The sequence below is a fragment of the Pituophis catenifer genome, unplaced genomic scaffold (genome assembly GCF_029215685.1).
Source record: "Pituophis catenifer annectens isolate HBS135680 unplaced genomic scaffold, rPitCat1.0.hap2 SCAF_1, whole genome shotgun sequence".
Taxonomy (NCBI): Eukaryota; Metazoa; Chordata; class Lepidosauria; order Squamata; family Colubridae; genus Pituophis; species Pituophis catenifer.
The window spans coordinates 166,919,351-166,939,965 of NW_027256881.1; the positions used below are offsets into that span (position 1 = coordinate 166,919,351).

The window sequence follows — 20,615 nt, forward strand, 5'->3', positions numbered from 1 at the left end:
TGCTGGGACAGAAAATGTATCTCTTTCCTGCTTCAGTTTTTCTAAGAAAAAAAATCTACTGTTGTTATGGAAATACTGGTTAGAAATCCTTTCACATTTATAGTAAATGAAATATTAACTTCGCTGCAAGTGATATTTGTTCCATAGAGTAATTTTTCCAGATGTGTTAAGGTTTTAAAATTGCTGCTGTATTGGAAATGGTTGCTAGCGAAGTACAGGTTGTTGCTATGCCACAGATGTGGAACACGTGTGCAAGTCAGCACATAATTATGATAGATCAAGCATAAGTGGAGAATTCATATTGATAGCATCCATCTACACTAGTAAGTAGATTGTAAACATGGTGCAGAACGATATTAAATAAGAGATTTCAGACTTGTTTTGGATGTGTATCAGAGATATTGAGAAAAAAAGAGATACTCTATTGGTAATGGATGAACATGAAACAGAAGTCACCCTCAAGTCCATATTTAATATTATAAAACTTTCAACTGAACAATTGATATGCTTTTGTGATATCAGGAGCCCACATGGCAGCCACTTCTTCTTCCAGCACCAGTGTGACACTGGAGCAGGAGGCCAAGCTATGTGCCGATGCTATGGCCACAAGATGAGGCAGGGGGCATGGAGCTGCCCCACATGCCCTGCACTAGCTTACCTCAAGGCCCCTGCAGCCAGGCCATCCACGCCCCAACAACTGCGTCACCTCGTGGCTACGGCACCAGCACATCACTTGTTCTCCTACTCTGGTGCTACACAGGTGCCAGAAGAAGTGGGCTGCCGCTGTGAGGTGAGGCATATGTTGAGGTGTGGATGGCCTGGCTGCGGTGGCCCTGAGGTAAGCCGGTGTGGGGTGCGTGGGGCAGCTCCAATCCTCCCACCACATGGTGGTGGCGCTCAAAAAATATGAGACATCCCCTGAAAATAAACCCTAGTGCTTATTTCGGAGCCCAAAGAAAATATGACTGGGTCTTATTTTCAGGGAAACACGGTAGTAAGAAGTATAAATCTACTTTTCTTCTTAAGAGGTATCATTACTCTGGATTTCACAGACATCATGAAAGGCAGAAACAATGGTATCCTGGAGAGCTCAAGAAGTCTTTATTCCAGTATCTCTCGGAGCATAGATCTATCATACGGTGAAAGTGTAAGTGATCAATAAAACTAGTTCTATACAAATAATATTCATAAAATCCCTTCAGACACATTGGCCAATGTTAAATGTAATTATTATGTGGACAGAAAATATATACTGTATATACAGTACAAATGTTTTAAATAGTTGTGCAAAAATGCTGTAAATTAAGAATGGTTTCAGAAATAGAAGTGTTAATAGTTTATTTTTATCAATTAATAAAATTGAAAGTAAATGAACAAAAGAGAAATCCAAATCAAAGCAATATTTGGAACTTTAAACTCTTAGAATGCTGCAGTAAAATATCTTCCTATAATTAAAAATGGGACTGTCTACTGCTTTGACATTATTAGATGAACACTATAGTATACTAGTTCTCTAAGCAGTCCAAGAAAGGGAAGAAAGAAAAATGATGGGTTTTGCCGAAGTAAGGAAAAACACAGCAAATAAACTGGTCCTCTCAATTCAATTTATACAATATTAGTTTAAAAATGGTCATCCACTAAGTTTAAATAAATTGGAGAACCTATTTGGTGTAGTTGGTTAAGACATCCAGAAACCAGGATGCTGTGATTTGTAGTCTTGCCTTAGACACAAAGCCAACTAGATTATCTTGGGCTAGTCATTTCTCTCAGCTCTAGGAAGGAGGCAGTAGTCCACCACTTCCAAAAAACATTGCCAAGAAAAGTACAGGGACTTGTCCAGGCAATCTCCAAAAAGCAGACAAGACTGAACAGAATGGGAGTGGGGGTAGAGGAGAATATACAACATTTTAATACATTGAGACTTGTTATGCAATCATATACCATGATTGTTGAATGCTTTTTAAAAGTAAAAAAATAATTTTTATTAATTGCTTAGCATAATGTATACTTCTAAAGGAAGATTATTAAACTACTAATTATTTTTTACTTGTGTACACCTGGGTTTTACTAAGGCTTTTAAATCTTACTTCCAAAGGATTTGACACACTTTGTTCAAGAGAACTTTAAGAAGAGAGAGTGTGTGTTTTTCACTAAAGATGCCAAGTCCAAGTAAGTAAATATTTATATGTCATATAGATATTATAGAATTTCAGAGAAGTGGCACTGAAACTTCTCTTCTTTGAAATGGAATACAGAATCACCAAGTACAGGTAGTCCTTGACTTACAACCACAATTGAGCCCAAAATTTCTGTTAAGCAAAACATTTGTTAAGTGAGTTTTGTCCCATTTTACGACCTTTCTTGCCACAGTTGTTAAGTGAATCACTCCAGTGGATAAACTAGTAACCCAGTTGATAATCTGGCTTCCCCATTGACTGTGCTTGTCAGAAGTTTGCAGAAGGGGATCACGTGACCTTGGGACACAGCAACTGTCATAAATATGAACTAGTTGCCAAGCATCTGAATTTTGATCATATGATTATGGGGATGCTGCAAAGATCATAACTGTAAAAAACGGCATAAATCACATTTTTCAGTGCCATTGTAACTTTGGTCACTAAATGAACTGTTGTAAGTCGTGGACTACCTGTATACATCAAGGCAAAAGGAGCTTCTTGAGGCAGATTTGCTATCCTTCAGGCCTTTGTCCTCATTGAGTCAAACACCTTGATTGAATTCCATTGCTTTGCACACTCTGCATTTTATTGCTTCTGCAAGTTTTCATTTATTCTTACTCCTGGCCTCAAAAAACCTAATTGTATTTTGAGTCAAATGTGAATTGTTTTCAGTGAGGGATTTAAAAGGTTCAATATGAACCTTCACTTTGAACTGATTAAATTTCATGGATGAAAATGCCAGTCCAAGATTATATCTTCCTAACCACTTCCCAACCGGTAGATCACTTCCCAACCGGTAGATCTCCATAAGTGAAAAGCTGCGCTCTCCTCCGGTCCTCCTGGGGCGGCTCACCTCCCCGCTGGCAGCTTCTCCTTCTACTTGCTGCTCCAGGAGAAGCCTGAGACTCAGCTTTCCTTGGCAAAGCGCTTCATCATTGCAGCGCAGGGAACACGCGCGGCGCCGGGGGATCCGTGCAATTACTATCCCACCCCTCCTCAGCCTTGGCCACGCCGCGAGGCTCCAACTCAAGGAGGAGAAGACGGAAGAAGGGGGGGGGACTCCAAACGGCAGCTACCTGAAGCAAGCTGCAGAGCTATTATGCAGGGCGGTTGGAGAAGCGGCAGAAATAGCAGCCAGGGCTGGGCTTTCAGTGGGTAAGCAACACTGCATCTGCCGTGAGGAACTTTGGAGAGGGCGGGGGCAGGCTGTGCAAGCAGCCTGTCTCTTAGCTGGCGAGAACGGCTACAGCCTGCCCCCGGCCTCTCTCTCCAAAGTTCCTCACAGCAGAGGCAGTGTTGGTTACCCGCTGAAAGCGCAGCCCTGGCTGCTATTTCTGCCTCTTCTCCAACCACTCGGAGCCCTGCGTAATAGCGCTGCAGCTTGAGGTAGCCGCCGTTTAGACTTCCCCCGCCCCCCTCTTCCTCCATCTTCTCCTTGAGTTGGAGCCTCGCGGCATGACCGAGGCTGAGGAGAGGTGGGATAGTAGCGGCACGGATCCTCTGGTGCCGCCCGTGTCCCCTGCTCTGCAATAATGAAGTGCTTTGCCAAGGAAAGCAGAGTCTCTTGGTCGGGCGGGAGGCGAGATCTGGCATCGCAGGCATGGGAGACTGACAGCCTTGCAAGCCCATTCTCTCTTGGCTGCTTGGAGAAAACAGCAGAAAGCAGAGGATGAGGAAGTTGGGAAGCCATGAAACGGGATTGAGGGAAGGGAGGGAATGGATAATTCAAGCAGTATATTGGTCTTTTCATACAACGGAAGGAGCAGCAGACTGGGGCTTCAATCCCTTCCCCCGGAGGTCTGGGCCATGCCAGAAGCCCGCTTTGGAGAGAGAGGCTGGGGGCAGGCTGTAGCCGTTCTCGCCAGCTAAGAGACAGGCTGCTCACACAGCCTGCCCCCACCCTCTCCAAAGTTCCCCACGGCAGAGGCAGCGTTGCTTACCCGCTGAAAGCCCAGCCCTGGCTGCTATTTCTGCCACTTCTCCAACCACCCTGCATAATAGTCCTGCAGCTTGCTTCAGGTAGCTGCCGTTTGGAGTCCCCCCCCCTTCCTCCGTCTTCTCCTCCTTGAGTTGGAGCCTCGCGGCGTGGCCGAGGCTGAGGAGGGGTGGGATAGTAGCTGCACGGATCCCCCGGCGCCGCGCGTGTTCCCTGCGCTGCAATGATGAAGCGCTTTGTCAAGGAAAGCTGAGTCTCAGGCTTCTCCTGGAGCAGCAAGAAGGAGAAGCTGCCAGCGGGGAGGTGAGCCGCCCCAGGAGGACCGGAGGAGAGCGCAGCTTCTCACTCATGGAGATCTACCGGTTGGGAAGTGGGCGTGGTAAAAGGTGCGCTGATGAGGAAGCGGTCATGCTCCCTGGTCAGAGAGGGTTGCACAAACCTTTGCTGGAGTGAACGTGCAACTCTCTCCTGCCAGGGAGGATGACTGCTTCCTGGCTCGCGCATTTCTTACCACTTTCCGTGACGATTTTCCCACCAGTGGATCTCCATGAGTGAGGAGCTGCACTCTTCTCCAGTCCTCCTGGGGCAACTTGCCTCCCCGCTGGTGGCTTCTCCTTCTCCTGCCTGCTCCAGGAGCAGCCTGTCTGTTACCCAGCGAAAACGGCCTGCCACCACAGCCTGCCCCCGCCCTCTCTGCCCCGGAAGTTGTTCCTGGTGCTGCCGGAGAAGCGGCAGCACAACCACTCTTGCTGGGGGCAAGGGGGTGGCGGTGGCAGGAGCAGCATGTGGGGGCTTCCCTCCCTTCCTTCCTCCCTCCCTTCCTTCCTCTGGAGGCCTGGGGCTATGCTAGAAGTCTGCTCGGGCGGGGAGACAGGGAAGACCCAGACTGCCCATCCTTGCCACCACTGCCCCCTCGCCCTTGGCGGCAACGGTTCTTGCACAGCCGCTTCCCTGGCAGTGGCAGGAACAGCTGGCAGGGGAGAGGGGATGGCAGCAGGTTGCGGCAGCAGACATTTCGAGCCGGCTAAGAGGCAACCTTCTTCCTCCTGCCAGCCTCGAGCTCAGCTCCAGGCAGCATCCAGCCAGCCATACTTTGCCTCCCCCTGCAGCAGACCACGTGGATTTCAGGCAGCGCAACTTCGGGGCCTTTCCTCATGGTGGCGGAGGCAGGCAGGCAGCCGGGTGCACGGGAGCGACTGGCGGCAGCGCTCCTGGCTGGCAAAGGGCGGAGTCCCGGGGCTGCATGCGGGCAATGACGGCATGGCCGGTGCGCATGCGCACTAAGACATTAAGGCCAGCTGATCGTTGTACACGCATGTGCACCAGTAACCAGCAGACTAGCTGGCTGGTGCACATGCGTGCCCTGGAAACCCGGAAGAAGAATGGGCGATACCACGCGTGCCGGGCAACATGGCTCTGCGTGCCACTGGTTCGCCAACATGGGTCTAGGATTTTATGTTGACATTGGGTTATTTTTTTTTTTTATTTTATTTTCAATTTATATACCGCCCTTCTCCCTGAGGACTCAGGGCGGTGCACAGCCAGAATTAAAAACATGAAATACGAATATTAAAAACAATTAAAATCTATATAAATTTGGCCCAAAAATTTAAAAAACCACAAACCAATTAAACATTTAAAAAATTTAAAAAATTTCTTCCTAAGCCAGCCGGGCTTGCTGGAAAAAGTGGGTTTTAAGGGCACGGCAGAAGGCACTGAGGTCTTGGATTCTCCTTATCTCTGGGGGCAGCTGATTCCAGAGGGTAGGTGCCCCCACAGAGAAGGCTCTCCCCCTGGGGGTCACCAGCCTACATTGTTTGGCTGATGGCACCCCGAGGAGGCCCTCTCTGTGGGAGCGCACAGGTCGGTGGGAGGTCGCCGGTAGCAGCAGGCGGTCTCGAAGATAGCTAGGCCCTATGCCATGGAGCGCTTTAAAGGTGATAACCAACACCTTGAAGCGCACCCGGAAGACCACCGGGAGCCAGTGCAGCTCGCGCAGGAGCGGTGTTACATGGGAGTGCCATGCTGCTCCCATCACTACCCGCGCTGCTGCGTTCTGGACCAGCTGGAGCCTCCGGGTGCCCCTCAAGGGGAGCCCCATGTTGAGAGCATTACAGTAGTCAAGGCGAGAGGTGACGAGGGCGTGAGTGACTGTGCACAGGGAATCCCGATCAAGAAAGGGCCGCAACTGGCGAATCAGGCGAACCTGATAAAAGGTCCCCCTGATTACAGCCGTCAGATGTTCCTCCAAGGACAGCTGCATATCCAGGAGGACTCCCAGATTGCGAGCCCTTTCTGTGGGGGCCAAGGACTCGCCCCCAATAGTCAGTGATGGAGTCAACTGACTATATCGGGATGCCGGGAGCCACAGCCACTCAGTCTTGGAAGGGTTGAGCTTGAGCCTGTTCCTCCCCATCCAGATCCGCACAGCCTCCAGGCACTGAGACATCACTTCAAGGGCATCGTTGGGGTGGTCCGGGGTGGAGATGTACAGCTGGGTGTCATCAGCGTACAGATGGTACTTCACCCCGAAACCACGGATGATCTCGCCCAGCGGCTTTACATAAATGTTGAACAGAAGGGGCGAGAGAACCGATCCCTGCGGCACCCCACATATAAGGGGCCTCGGGGTCGATCTCTGCCCCCCTGTCAACACAGACTGCGACCGGTCAGAGAGAAAGGAGGAGAACCACCGTAAAACGGTGCCTCCCACCCCCAACCCTTCCAGCCGGTGCAGCATGATACCATAGTCGATGGTATCAAAAGCCGCTGAGAGATCTAACAGGACCAGAACAGAGGAACAACCCCTGTCCCGAGCCCTCCAGAGATCATCAACCAACGCGACCAATGCCGTTTCTGTGCTGTGCCCAGACCTGAAACCCGACTGGAACGGATCTAGATAAGATGTTTCCTCCAGGAATTGTGGAAACTGTCGCGCGACCACACTCTCAACAACCTTCGCCATAAAGCGAAGGTTGGAGACAGGACGATAGTTGGCCAATATTGCCGGATCCAGGGACGGCTTCTTGAGGAGAGGCCTCACCACCGCCTCTTTCAAGGCAGCGGGGAAGTAACCTTCACTCAACGAAGCGTTGATAACACCCTGGAGCCAGCCTCGTGTAACCTCCCGGGAAGCTAGTACCAACCAGGAGGGACACGGGTCCAGTAAACATGTGGCCGTACTAAGTCTCCCCAAAATCCTGTCCACATCATTGGGAGTCACAGCATCAAACTCCTCCCAGATAACATTCTCAAGACTATTCCTCGTCACCCTGCCCTGATCTACCCAGTCAGAGTCCAAATCCCCCCGGATCTGAGTGATTTTGTCATACAGGTATTGTCCGAAATCCTCCGCCCTGCCTTCCAGGGGATCCTCCCGCACTCTCGGATGGAGCAAGGAGCGGGTCACCCTAAACAGGGCGGCCGGACGATTCCCTGATGATGCATTAAAGGCAGAAAAGTAATTAAACTTTGCCGTCTTTATCGCCACTAGGTAGGCCTTAATATGCGACCTTACCAGTGTTCGATCAGATTCAGCGAGACTGGCCCTCCAACTGCTCTCCATGCGTCTTTTCCAGCGCTTCATTTCCCTCAGCTCCTCAGTAAACCAAGGAGCTGCGCGGGATCGGCACTGGGTCAGAGGCCGCAAAGGCACGACTCGGTCCAAGGCCCCACCAGCTGTCCGATCCCAGGCGGATACCAGGTCCTCAGCCGAGTCATGTTCTAGATCCTCAGGAAATGGCCCAAGCTCCATCTGGAACCTATCAAGATCCATCAGGCGCCTGGGGCGGACCCATCTTATTGGCTCCGCCTCCCTGCGGCGGGGTGTAGCGGTTCGAAGGTCCAGGCGAAGGAGCGAGTGATCTGACCATGACAAGGGTTCCATGTCTATATCCCCTATAATAAGATCACTCAACCACTGGCCAGAGAATTGGGAATTGGGAAAGGTGGGAATTATTTTTACTGCTGTATAATTCATAATGGGAGAAGTTTAAAGTTAAAATATTGCAATTTTTCCCTAAGTGTTTGAAAGCTAAACAAAATGTTTACTAGTTTGTTTATTATACTCTTGTAAAAAACACATTCCTTTTGATTAAAGGTTTTTACATATGTGTATGTTTATAGTGACAACCAATGTAAATGTGGATATTTGAAATCACAACACGTAGAAGAGATGCAGATTAACCATAATGAGAAATGGAATTATAAAAAACATACCAAAGAATTCCCAACTGATGCTTTTGGAGACATTAAATTTGAAAATTTGGGTAAGACAGGAAAGGTAAGTTTTGCCTTTTTCTTTTGTATTTTCTTTTTATATCAGCCTTCGAATGACACAATTTTAAGAGATATTGGATTCTGTATGCACACACTGTAAACATTAACAGCATTTTTATTTATTCAATTTCTGTAGCCGCTCAAAGCCAAGTAATGGGGCCCTTAATACATTCTGAGCCCCAAACCTGGGTTTTAAATTTTAAGTTTTAATGCTTTACAAAAGCAGGGTCCAAGGGGGGGGGGGGCGCGAATAATCCATAAAGCGGGGCTACAGAAGCTACTTCTACCAGTAAATATTCTTTGGCTGACAGGATCTGTAGCAGGCCCATAGATGTGCAGATCTATTGGATCGGCTTGGACAGGTAGAAACTCTTAGTAAAATTATAAATACAATTAAAAATACTCTCTTGCAAAAATTATCAAGATTCTTGGAGATTTCTTTTTTTTCCCCATTCTTTTTTAATCTCTCTCAGTCACCTGGTTCGCTTAGCAACAATTTTGCTGGAATCAAGTGGGTACTAAATGAGGACAGACTGTATAATAATAATAAAAAGATATTGGAATGTCCATTCAAAATATGGTAGCATGAAAAAATTCCAAATTAAAAAAGCTGTTAAACATTTATTTTTCCTTCCTATTAATATGTTGTAAAGGGGCACAAGGAAATGATAAATAATTTATAAAACAAAATTTGGTGTTATATAAAATCTGCATAAGAAAGGGATTTTCATAACAGAAGTAAAGGATAGTGTAAATGGGAAGCCACTGACAAAATATCTACTTTGAATGAATTGGGGACTTTTCCCATTGTAACAATTGTTTTTATTTTTTAGTACATTCGTCTGTCATGTGACACAGAGTCTGAAACCCTCTATGACTTAATGACACAACACTGGCATCTAAAAACACCCAACCTCATCATCTCTGTCACAGGTGGAACAAAAAATTTTGCTTTAAAGCCACGCATACGTAAAATTGTCAGCCGGTTGATTTATATTGCACAGTCTAAAGGTAAAGTAGGCCTTTTTTGCTTAAGCTTAGCCTAGCAAAAAATAAATAGGCTTTAATGGGTTAAATACAGTGGTGGGTTTCTACTGGTTTGCCCTGGTGGTGGGAGACTCCGCCCACCCACATGTCATCATGGACACTATGCACATGCGCAGAAGCACCATGCATGCGCAGAAGCACCACGCATGAGCAAAGCGAGTGCACACACGCACTTGCATTCTGAACAGGTAAAGTAAGTGGAACCCACTACTGGTTAAATATGGAGCAGAAAAGGATGTGAGGCAGATCATATATGGAGTAAAGACTTCAGTTTTTTAAAATAAACTGATTTTATTACATTAAAAACAATTTCTGATTAAGCATGCTGAGGTTCCTTGCCTAGACTTTTATTAAATATCAAAATAAGTAAAATTTGGTAGGATACAAGTTATTGTTTTAAATATGTTATTTGTCTACTTTGAGTTGTGAAATTCAGAAGTAGTAGCTGAATGTACACTGCCTGTCCAAGCCACGGAGGGAATTTATTTGCAAATAGTAAAATATTATAAAGGGTAAAGTTTTATCAATATATTTGTCAGGGTTCCAAGTAACAGACCCAAAGCAATCAAAACTCTGAAGCCTAGAGTTTCCTCAGAGTATGAATTCATTAGGAATGTCATATTGGCACAGCTGGTGAAAACCTGACTCTGAAGGATCCGGAGTTTTCCCCACCCAAATCAAAACCCAAGTTCTTGCCCCCAGATCACAAGTCCATCACATGGCCCAATCAGGTTTTAGTCTCAGCTCCAGCTGGCTCTTGTCCACGCCTCTCCAACACCTGGTAGAGCGTTCTTGGCTCCCATGGGAAAGAATTTTATTTTGGCTACACAATCCCCCCAGCTATCTCTATCATGTCCCCATAGCTTCAACAGGCCTGGCTGTGGCCCTGAAGATGCTCCCCAAATGACTTCAGGGCTAACAGGCTGCCTTCCCCAGTTGAGAAGGACCTCCAGCAAGAGAAAATCTAAGGGAGGTTAATCCACATCCACATCCACATCAACCTTCCCTCCCGCACCCCCCCCCCCCCAGTGGTCCTTTGGGCCTATGAGGGTGATTGCCATGAAACTGCTTGATCAACCTGTCAGCTTTCACATCCCAACTTTTGACCCAGGTGGCCTCGGAGAGGGGGTATCGCTTCCAGTGGACTAGGTATTGTAAGAAGCCCTGATGCAGGTGCAAGCCCAATATCTTTTTTACCTCATAATGGCTCTCTCCTTGTATTATGATGGGATTCGGGGAGCCTACGGCTGGCTTTAACAGGCTGCTATGGAATACTGGATGCACTTTCCCTAGCAAGCGTGGGAGTCTAAGCTGAACAGGTACAGGGTTTATCACTTTCACTATTGGGAATGGCCCTATGAACTTTGGACCCAGTTTCTTGCTTGGTAACTTCAATTTTAGATACTTTGTTGACAAGTATACTTTGTCTCCAACATGGAAAGGAGGGTGGGGGAGCTGTGTTTGTCGGCTTGCTTTTTATAGGTTTTTGCACTTCTACTAAAGCTTTCTTCGTGTTGTCCCACCTGTCTCAACGAGTCCATCTACTCGTTCAAGGACATGGAGGAGGGTGGTTCCCTAGATAACTCAGGCATGGGGACTCCATGCCACTGGTGACCTGGTAATATTTTTCTATTTCATTTTAGAGCAAGTGATATTTTCTCAAGTAGTTCAATCCACTAAAACTTCTTAAACCATTGTTTGCAAATGAAAAGATTTCCCAAATACTTAATAAAATGAAATCTGTAATTTTAAACACAGACCTTATTCAAACAAGATCATAAAGAGGCTGCTGGCTATTACAGGCTAACTGTGGCAGAGAAGTGCTGCTTCTCTCCGCTGCAGCACTTTCCAAATGGGATTTACAGGACCCAAAGTGGCAGCTCAAGGCTGCTAATAATCTCTGCAGTATAGTTCACATTTCACTGCAGTAAAATGTTTTACAGGGCTGCTTTGCTAAGAACTGATTTGTGTATAGGACAGGAGTCTGCAACCTTAAACACTCAAAGAGCCATTTGGATCCGTTTCCCACAGAAAAGAAAACACCAGGAGCCACAAAACCTGGGTGGGTGTGGCCAACTCAACATCTCTCCCACCCAGTCACATGACCCCCCCCCAACCACGCTTATTCAGGTTTTGTTGCTCCCATTGTTTTCTGTGGGAAATAGGTCTCTCTCTCCCTCTCGCCCTCCCATTCCTGTTTTTCTCTTTTCGTTCTCCCTCTCTCTCTTCTCTTCTCTTCTCTTCTCTTCTCTTCTCTTCTCTTCTCTTCTCTTCTCTTCTCTTCTCTTCTCTTCTTTCCTTCCCTCCCTCCTTCCTTCCTTCCCTCCCTCCCTCCCTCTTTCTTTCCTTCCTTCCTTCCTTCCTTCCTTCCTTCCTCCTTTTCCTTCCTGGCTGGTGCCAAAAGGCTGGGTCATCTCGCTCATGCTGAGTTGGCTCAACTGCTCCGGGAGATCAGCTAGTGACTCACTGCATGATGGTGGCAGGAATCCCCATTCCTTGGAGCACCAGCAGTGTAGCTGCTGTGGCACTTCCAACCAAGGATTGAGTCTTGTCCTGCACCCACTCGTGGTTCCCACAGCAATCCTTCAATTGGGGTAATTCCTGCAGCTTCGTCCTGCAGGGCCAGGTCTGGCTGCGATCTCCGCTCTGACATCGGCTCCTTGCATCGGGTGCCCAGTTGGTGTTTTGTTTCCATGGCCTTCATGGCTTCCTCCATAGAGGTGTCAGCCTCCACCTTTATATTACTTGCTTGCTATGGCTGCTATTGTAATGGGGGGAGGGGGAGCTGTTTGGATATTTGGGAGGCGGGAAATGAGCTGGTGTGGTAAAGTGGAGAAAGTTTTCCTCAGTGTTTCTCTGCAGCTGGGAGGCATGCTGATAACCAGTCAAGCTCAACCGTCCTGGCATACCAGAAGGATGGAGCCATTGGAAGCTGCACCCCATATGATCCCTTGGGATGTGGATTGGATAATCCTGACTGGACCATTGGGGGGAGGGTTTTAAGGATGCTTCCTATATGTGATTTTCACACCTATTGCCTCAGACCTTGCTTTTCTTTGGTTGCATTCAGTTCATACTCAGTAAAAGTACCTTTCTCTATGAAAATGGAGTCGGGGTTTTTCTTTCTTTAAGCAAGGTCTGCAATTAACAGCCATCCCGGAAAACTACCATGGAGGCTGAGCAAAGAATGTCTGACCAAGACAGTGACCAGGAGGACATGGGAGCTGCTGGTTCCACAACCTCCCCGTCACACCCCGGCTGGGAGGCTTCAGAGTGGATGGCTGATTTATAGCTTGAGGAAAAGCCAGACAGAGCCAAATGGTCAGTGGGTGTGGGGGGGTTGCCGGAGCTGGAGAAGACCCCCCAAGGAGTAACAACTACCAGATGCCAACGCCGAGATGTTGCCTGGCAGGAAGAGCAGAAAGAAAATCTCCTGATGACCCAGGCTTTGCAACTACTGAGAGAGGCTTGTGAGAGTCAAAGAACCCGTGAAAGGTATGGATTGCCTGTCCATGGGTTGCCTGCCGGGGGGAGGCTGAATGCCCTGGGGTGAAATTGAGGCTGCTGCTTGTGTAGAAGAGAGAGCCCAAACCCGGGAAGAGACAGCTCAGGCCTCTGGAATTCAAGCGGCTGCTGCAATCCAGGGGCCCCCTGCTGGGCAGGCATTGCCACAGAGGTGAAAAAAGCCTAAAATTCCCTTGCTATCAGTAAGACATGGGGGAGATCCGAAAGGACTGGGATTCTTTTTAACCGAAGTGTGGAACCACATGCAAGACTGGGGGGAGGATTTCTCCTCAGATGCCACATGCATGTGGTGGAGGGGGTGGCAGCTGAGTGGATGGTGGGACTTCATGATGAAGATTCCCTTCTGATGAGAAATTATGTTCCTGGCAGCCCTCAGAACGCGCTTTGAGGACCCGTTAGCTGAGCGAAGGGCGAGAATCAGAATGAAGTCCATGCATCGGGGCAGAGATAGGTGGTGGAGTACACCCAGGAATTCCGCGAACTGGTGCCCTACATGAGAGGGTGGTCAGAAATAGTCCTGCTAGAAAGTTATAAGGATGGCCTCAATGAGGATGTCTACAAGGATTGCTGTTCCCGAGGGGCCCCTAGGGATCTGCAAAGTTGGTACATGCTGGCTGCTGGTGTGGAGATCGACTTGGCCAGAGATCGCTACCGCGGTGGGCACACCTGGAGCAATCCACCCTCCTCACCCCACAAGGCAGCTCCAAAGGCCGCAGTGGGACCTGCAGTCTCCAAGCCGAAGTCCACCACGTGCTTCAGATGTGGAAAGGAGGGGCACCGAGCGGCTGAGTGCTTTTCCAAGGCGACCCCTAGTGAAGGGAAGAGAGTCGACAAACTGCCCGCAAAACCCAGCGAGACTGCCCTAAAAGGGGTAGAAGTTGTTGAGTTCACTCCCCTGAAACAGAATGAGTTGGGAACTCTGACCCCCGCCAATGACAGTGAAACCAAAACTGATTCCAACGAGGACCTCCTGGAAAATCACAGTGAGGGACCCATGACCATCCCAGTGGAACTAAAGGTACCATCCACCAGGGCCCACGGGAAGATGCTAGCCCTTCTAAATTCGGGATGCACAAGGTGTGTGATCAGCCCAGAGATTGTGGAAAAGATGAGTCTAAGACTAAAAATGATGAAAAGGCCCATTGCATATTGTCAGCTAGACGGGTCGGTAGCTGGGGGGGGGGGGGGCAGCCCATTTTGTAACCGAACGGATTGAGATGAGAATGGGGGATCACCAAGAAACTCGGAGCTTTATTGTGGCCTCTGGCATGGAACAACCTCTCCTACTTGGGCTGCCCTGGCTCCAAAAATTGAACCCGGGCATAAATTGGAGGACAGGTGTGTTGCGCATCCGCTCTAACCAGCAAGGGAAGAAAGGGGGGAGCCCCTATTGCATGGCCAAAGTGGCAAGTGAGGTGGCAGAGATTGCAACGGAACACATTGTGGGGGAAGAAAAGATCCCAAAAAAGTACCGGGACCTCTGGGAGGTGTTTAGTGAGAAGCCGTCAGATGTGCTGCCCCCTCACTGGCCTACAGACTGTAGTATAGAAATCCTTCCTGGGGTAAAACTCCCTAAACCAAAGATCTACCCCATGACCCCCCGGGAGTTGGGGGAACTATGAGACTTTATTGATAAAAACCTAAAACGTGGCTTCATCCAACCGACTAGGTTGCGTGTAGCCACCCCGGTGCTATTATGGGAGAAGAAGGATGGCTCTTTTCTCCTGGTGGTTGACTATAAGAACTAAAATGCTATTTGCGTGGAAAATGTCTGCCCACTGCCCCTCAAGAAGGACATGCTAGCCCACCTGGTCAAGGGGAAGATTTTTACTAAGATGGACTTGCGGGTGGCATATTATAGAGTTCGAATTAAGGAAGGTGATGAATGGAAAACTGCTTTCAACTGCCCGCTGGGATGTGTCCAGTTTAGGGTGCTCCCTTTCAGACTACAAGGAGCCCCTGCAGTGTTCATCCAACTGATCAATGAAGTACTGCATGAGCACCTTTACAAGGGGGTCCTGGTCTACCTGGTTGACATTCTTATTTACACAGAGACCATGGATGACCATGTAAAACTGGTGAAAGCAGTCCTGAAAAAACTTAGAGCTGCGGAGCTGTATGCTAAGCTGTCAAAATGCGAATTCCACCAGACTAAAATTGACTATCTGGAGTACCGCATATTGCATGAGGGGATAGAAATGGACCCAGAAGAGGTCCACAAATGTGCCCGCAAACAACTACAAAGCGTCCTGGGTTTTGGTAACTTCTATCAACAGTTCATCCCCTCGTTTGCAAAAATTGCCTTACCGATTACTAACCTCCTGAAAACAAAAGGAGAGGCAAGGCCAAAACCCTCCTGGCCTCTCGAATGGACTATGGAATGTCAGGCGGCTTTTGAGAAAGTGAAATGACTGTTTGCTGCCGAACCAGTCCTTAAACATCCTGACATGGAGGCCCCGTTTGTTGTTCAGGCCGACGCCAGCAATATGGCCATTGGAGCAGTGTTACTTCAAGTCAATGCCGAGGGGAATTTGCAACCCTGAGCCTATACCTCTCGGAAATTATCTGAGACCGAGAGGAGATGGGCCATCTGGGAGAAGGAGGCTTTTGCTGTTCGTTGGGTGCTGTTAATGTGGAGGCATTTCCTGGAAGGGGCAAAACATCCCTTTGAGGTGTGGACTGATCACAGAAACTTAGAGGCCTTAAAAACATCCCAAAAATTGTCACCTAAGCAAGTCCACTGTGACCAACACTTAAACCAATTTAATTTCTCTCTGTGCTACCTTCCTGGAGGGAAGAACTTTATGGCAGATGCCCTCTCGAGACTGCCTCAATACAATAGTGTTCGAGCAGAAGTGCTTTGTCCAGTTATCAAAACAGCTGGTGGCACCAGTGGTTACCAGAGCCCAGGCGAAAGGGGACCTAACCTTGTCCGGCGACTTGAGCAAGCAGTTAAAAGAAGCACTAAAAACTGATGAGTGGTTTTTAGCCCACTCCAATGCATGTACACTTTGAGAGGGTCTCGCCTGGGTGGGAGCGAAGCTGTATGTCCCTGCCAGACTGAGGGGGGCAGTATTACAATACGCCCATGATGCTAAAATTGCTGGGCATTTTGGATTTGTGAAGACATTACATTTAGTTAAACGACAATTCTGGTGGTTGGCACTGAAGAAAGACATAAAAGCCTAGGTGACGAGCTGCCCTATATGTGCATCAGCAAATAAGCCTCCTGGGAAACCCCCTGGGTTACTTCAGAGTGTAGCCAGGCCGGGAGCCCCATGGAAGAAGATATCCATGGATTTTATTGTTGAGTTGTCCGAAAGTGGAGGAAATACAGTCATTTGGGTGGTCACTGATTTGTTTTCTAAGCAAGTGCATTTTGTCTCATGACCCAAGATCCCTTCAGCTAAAATTCTGGCTAAATTGTTTGTCCAGTATGTGTATAGATTACACGGGGCTCCAGAGTGAATAATCTTGGACAGAGGGGTTCAGAAGGAGAGTAGAGGGTCTCAGGTGTAGTTGCTGAGCCCGTGCCCGCTGCTCCCTCCTTGGACTTCTTTTCTTCTCCATCTTCCCTGAGTCTTCATGCCACCCAATATTGGGTGGACACTTGGTCTCAGGACTCCGGACAGCAACCTGAAATTCAGGGGAGCTGCTTTTGGTTGAAAGGAGATTCAGGTTAATGTCAGGGTTCCAAGTAACACCCCCAACGAAATCAAACTCCGAGGCTTGAAATTCCTCAGAGCTAACTTTTATTAGAGATATCATATTGGCACCGTGGGAAGTTGGGAGGGGGGATATTATAAAGTGAAGAAGACATGTAGTCAAAACAAAACTCTTTATAGAAAATCAAGGCCAAGGTGCCCTGCAGCTGTGCTGAGAAGAATGGGAAGATATCTTCTGTTTTGGACTGTACATGATTGGATGTGTGGTGGACATGTGGGTGAGGGGCAAGATCTTGAACTTTCTTTTGGGTGTAGAAAACCCGGAAGCTCTAAGATTCGGGTTTTCCCAGATGTGCCAATATGACATCTCTAATAAAAGTTAGCTTTGAGGAATTTCAGGCCTCAGAGTTTGATTTCATTGGGGGTGTTATTGGAACCCTGACAGCAGGTGGTACAGCTCTTCACATAGTCCTCCACATCTGCCTTCATCTTTGGCCACCAGAACTGCCTCCTGGTTAGGTGTAGAGTTTTTAAGTATCCAAAATGTCCAGCAAGCTTGGAGTCATGACTGCACTGCAGGATCTGAAGTCTCAGGTTGGTGGGGACATATAGCTTGGTCCCTTTCCAGGCTAGTCCATCCTTGAGGTTCAATGTTGTCGTTGAACCACATCTGCCGGGAGCGCTGGCTTCAAGGTCCCTGTCATTGGGTCCCCTCTGGGGGTGTCTCGGCACCTGGCTTGGCCTCTGGTGGTGGCTTGAGCAGCTGGCTGGGAGGGAGGGATGATGGTATGGACTATGCCTTCGCGCCAGCTATTGAACTGTGGTTTTTTGGACAAGGCATCCACTAGCAGATTCTTTCTCCCTAGGATGTACTTTAACTCAAAGTTGAACCATTTGAAGTACTTTGCCCAGCGGACTTGTTTGGGGGTTCTTTAAGGCTTCTACGTTTTTGTGGTCAGTCCAAACTTCGAATGGTACCCAGCTCCCTTCTAGAAAGTGTCTCCAAGTGAGGATGGCATAGGCTTCCTTTTTCCATACTGCCCACTGCCTTTCCATGTTGGTGAGATTTTTGGAGGTGTATACACAGGTTGTAGTTGGCCCTGGCCATTGGTTTGCAATAGCATCACCACTAGGGTGACATAACTGGAGTATGCCTGGACCACAAATGGCTGTTTGGGGTTGGGGTGTTTGAGGATGAACAGTTTTTTCAATTTTTTGAATGCCCGCTGGCAGTCCAGAGTCCAAGCCAGTTTGCCCCCCCTCCTGTTTTTAATAGTTCTGTCAGGAGCAGTGCCACCTCAGCGAAAACAGGGATGAACTGCCTGTAGAAGTTGGTGAACCCAAGGAAGCTCTGAAGTTGTTTACGAGTGTGGGAGGGTTGCCAGTCCAGCACTGCTTTTACTTTTCTCGGGTCCATCACAATTCCCTCCTAGGCAGGTCTTGTGGAACTCACATTTTGTCAGTTTCATGTATAGTTTAGCCGCTAGGAGTTTTTTCAAGATTTGGCACACTAGTTTAGTGTGCTCTTCTAACATCTCACTGAATATGAGAATATCACCCAGATAGATTAGAATGCCCTTATAGAGGTGCTCATGCATTTGGTGGGCTGAATGACTCCTTTAGCTAGGTTGGTGTTGATGTATTTCCTCAGCTCGTCCATTTCCCTGGGGGTCATAGAATACATCTTTGGCTTAGGTAGCTTGGCTCCCAGTATGAACTCTATTGCGCGGTCAGTGGGGAGGCAGGGCGTTGCTTTTTTGTTCACTGAATGTGTCAGCCAAGTCCTGATACTGTTTGGGGACTTGGGGGCAACCCGGGGGCAAGTCAGTGATGGCGGCGGCTGTCTTGCAGGGGATGGGCTCGGCTGTTGGATCCGCCAATGGGGCCTTGTCGCTAAGGCGGGGTGGCAACAGTCCCACTCCTATCTTTAGCTTTCTATAGCCATCTGCCCACATGATGACTGGACCTCACTTGTCCAGCTAAGCAAGGCCCAGGATGACTGATTTTGTCATTTTTTTTAAAAAAAGAGTTTTATTTTAGATTAAAAATAAAAAAATAAAAAAAAACACAATTATTCTTTACTTAAACTGAAGATAAATATTTAAACATTTCATATATGCTATCTCATCTCCATACTTTTTTGTCAAACCATTAATAAAATATCTCCCATATCAAATAATATTGTTTATCTTCCCGTTCTCTTATTTCAAATGTCAATCTACTCATTTCAGCACAGTCCAACATTTTCATAATAATTTCTTCATCAGTAATTATCTTCTCTCCTTTCCAGTTTTTGGCAAATACAATTCTGGCTGCTGTTAAAATGTTCACAATTAAGTATTGTAATTCTTTATTAAATGTCTCTGGTAAAATTCCTAATAAAAATATTTCTGGTTTAAAGTCAATATGTCTCTTTGTCATTTTTTCTAACCACATATGTATTTTAGTCCAAAATCTCCTTGCTTCCACGCATGTCCACCACATATGGTAGTACGATCCTGGAGTTTGATGACACTTCCAACATTTCTCCGATTTATTCTTAAACATCCTGGCTATTCTCGTTGGGGGTAAATGCCACCTGTAAAACATCTTATACAAATTCTCTTTATATGCTGTTGACATTGTCATTTTATAATTATGTGACCACAATTTTTGCCATTTCTCTAAATCAATACTATAACGAAAATTTTTCCCCCATGCTATCATTGATTCTTTAACTTGTTCTTCTTCCAGTTTTGCTTCAAGTAAATATCCATATAACTTTTTAATTATATGGTCATCTGAACCCATTAATATCTTGTCTAAACCTGTCGAAACACTATAAATACCTTCTTGTTTAAAGTCTTCTCGATATCTGGAAAGTATTTGCATGTATGAAAACCAATCTATCTTAATTCCCTGATCTTCTAAGTTTTGTTTCAATTTAAGTTCACCCTTTTCATCCAATAATTCATTATATCTGACAATTGGCCCCCCTTTAAATACCACTGGATAAGAAAAAGCTTCAATTGTAGATACCCAGACTGGAATCTTCAAATAATGGTATTTTTTGATCTTCTACCATGTCAAAAACAATGCTTCACATATCTGGTGTCTTCTAAAATACCCCTGAATTTTAGTTCCTTTATACCATAAGAAAGCATGCCATCCCATCAGCAAGTCATGTCCCTCCAAATTTAATAATCTAGTATTTTTCAATGTTACCCATTCTTTAATCCACATTAAACAAACCGCTTGATAGTATAATTCAAAAATCCGGTAATCCAAAACCACCCCTCATCTTAGCATCTTGTAACAGTTTGAGTTTTATCCTTGCCTTCTTTCCCTGCCAAACATATTTCAAAACCATTTTATTTAAGTCTGCAAAAAATTCCTTACCCAGCTTTACAGGAATTGTCTGAAAAAGATACAAGATTCTAGGTAAAATATTCATCTTAATCGTTGCAATTCTACCAATCAAAGATAACTGCAAGTTTCCCCATTTCACCAAATCCTGTCCTATCTGTTGCTTGAACTTGTTATAATTATTTTCTTTAAGAGAACTACATCTTGCTGTTAATTGCATCCCCAAGTATTTTACCTTATTTGTGACCCGCATCTTAGAGATCTCCCTCAGTTCTTCTTTTAATATGTTTTTTTAAACATATTTTTGGTCATTATCTTCGTCTTCTCTTTATTAATTTTCAAACCAGCAACCTCCCCAAATTCACCTATTTTTTCTATCAATTTATTTATTGATGTTAATGGTTCTTCAACAATAAAAACAAGGGCATCAGCAAAAGCTTGTAATTTATATTCTTCCTTTCTAATTTTCATTCCCTTTATCTCTTTTTCTTCTCTAACCTTTCTATTCAACACTTCCAACGTCAATATAAATAACAATGGGGATAAGGGACATCCTTGTCGAGTACCTTTTTCTATTTCAATAGCATCAGTCAATTCTCCATTAATATTACCTTTGCTGTCTGTTTCCTATATATAGCTTCA

General features: G+C 46.5%; 1 protein-coding gene across 1 annotated transcript in view; it reads left to right on the plus strand.

Moving 5' to 3' along the window:
• The first annotated feature begins 1,027 nt into the window (after positions 1-1,027).
• TRPM8 (transient receptor potential cation channel subfamily M member 8) overlaps positions 1,028-20,615 on the plus strand; it is a 380,221-nt gene continuing 360,633 nt past the window's right edge. The window contains exons 1-4 of the mRNA XM_070933161.1: positions 1,028-1,147; positions 2,096-2,169; positions 8,239-8,395; positions 9,225-9,402. Of these exons, the coding sequence (XP_070789262.1) occupies positions 1,058-1,147; positions 2,096-2,169; positions 8,239-8,395; positions 9,225-9,402 (499 nt within the window). The 5' untranslated portion in view covers positions 1,028-1,057. The remainder of the gene's footprint in view (positions 1,148-2,095; positions 2,170-8,238; positions 8,396-9,224; positions 9,403-20,615) is intronic.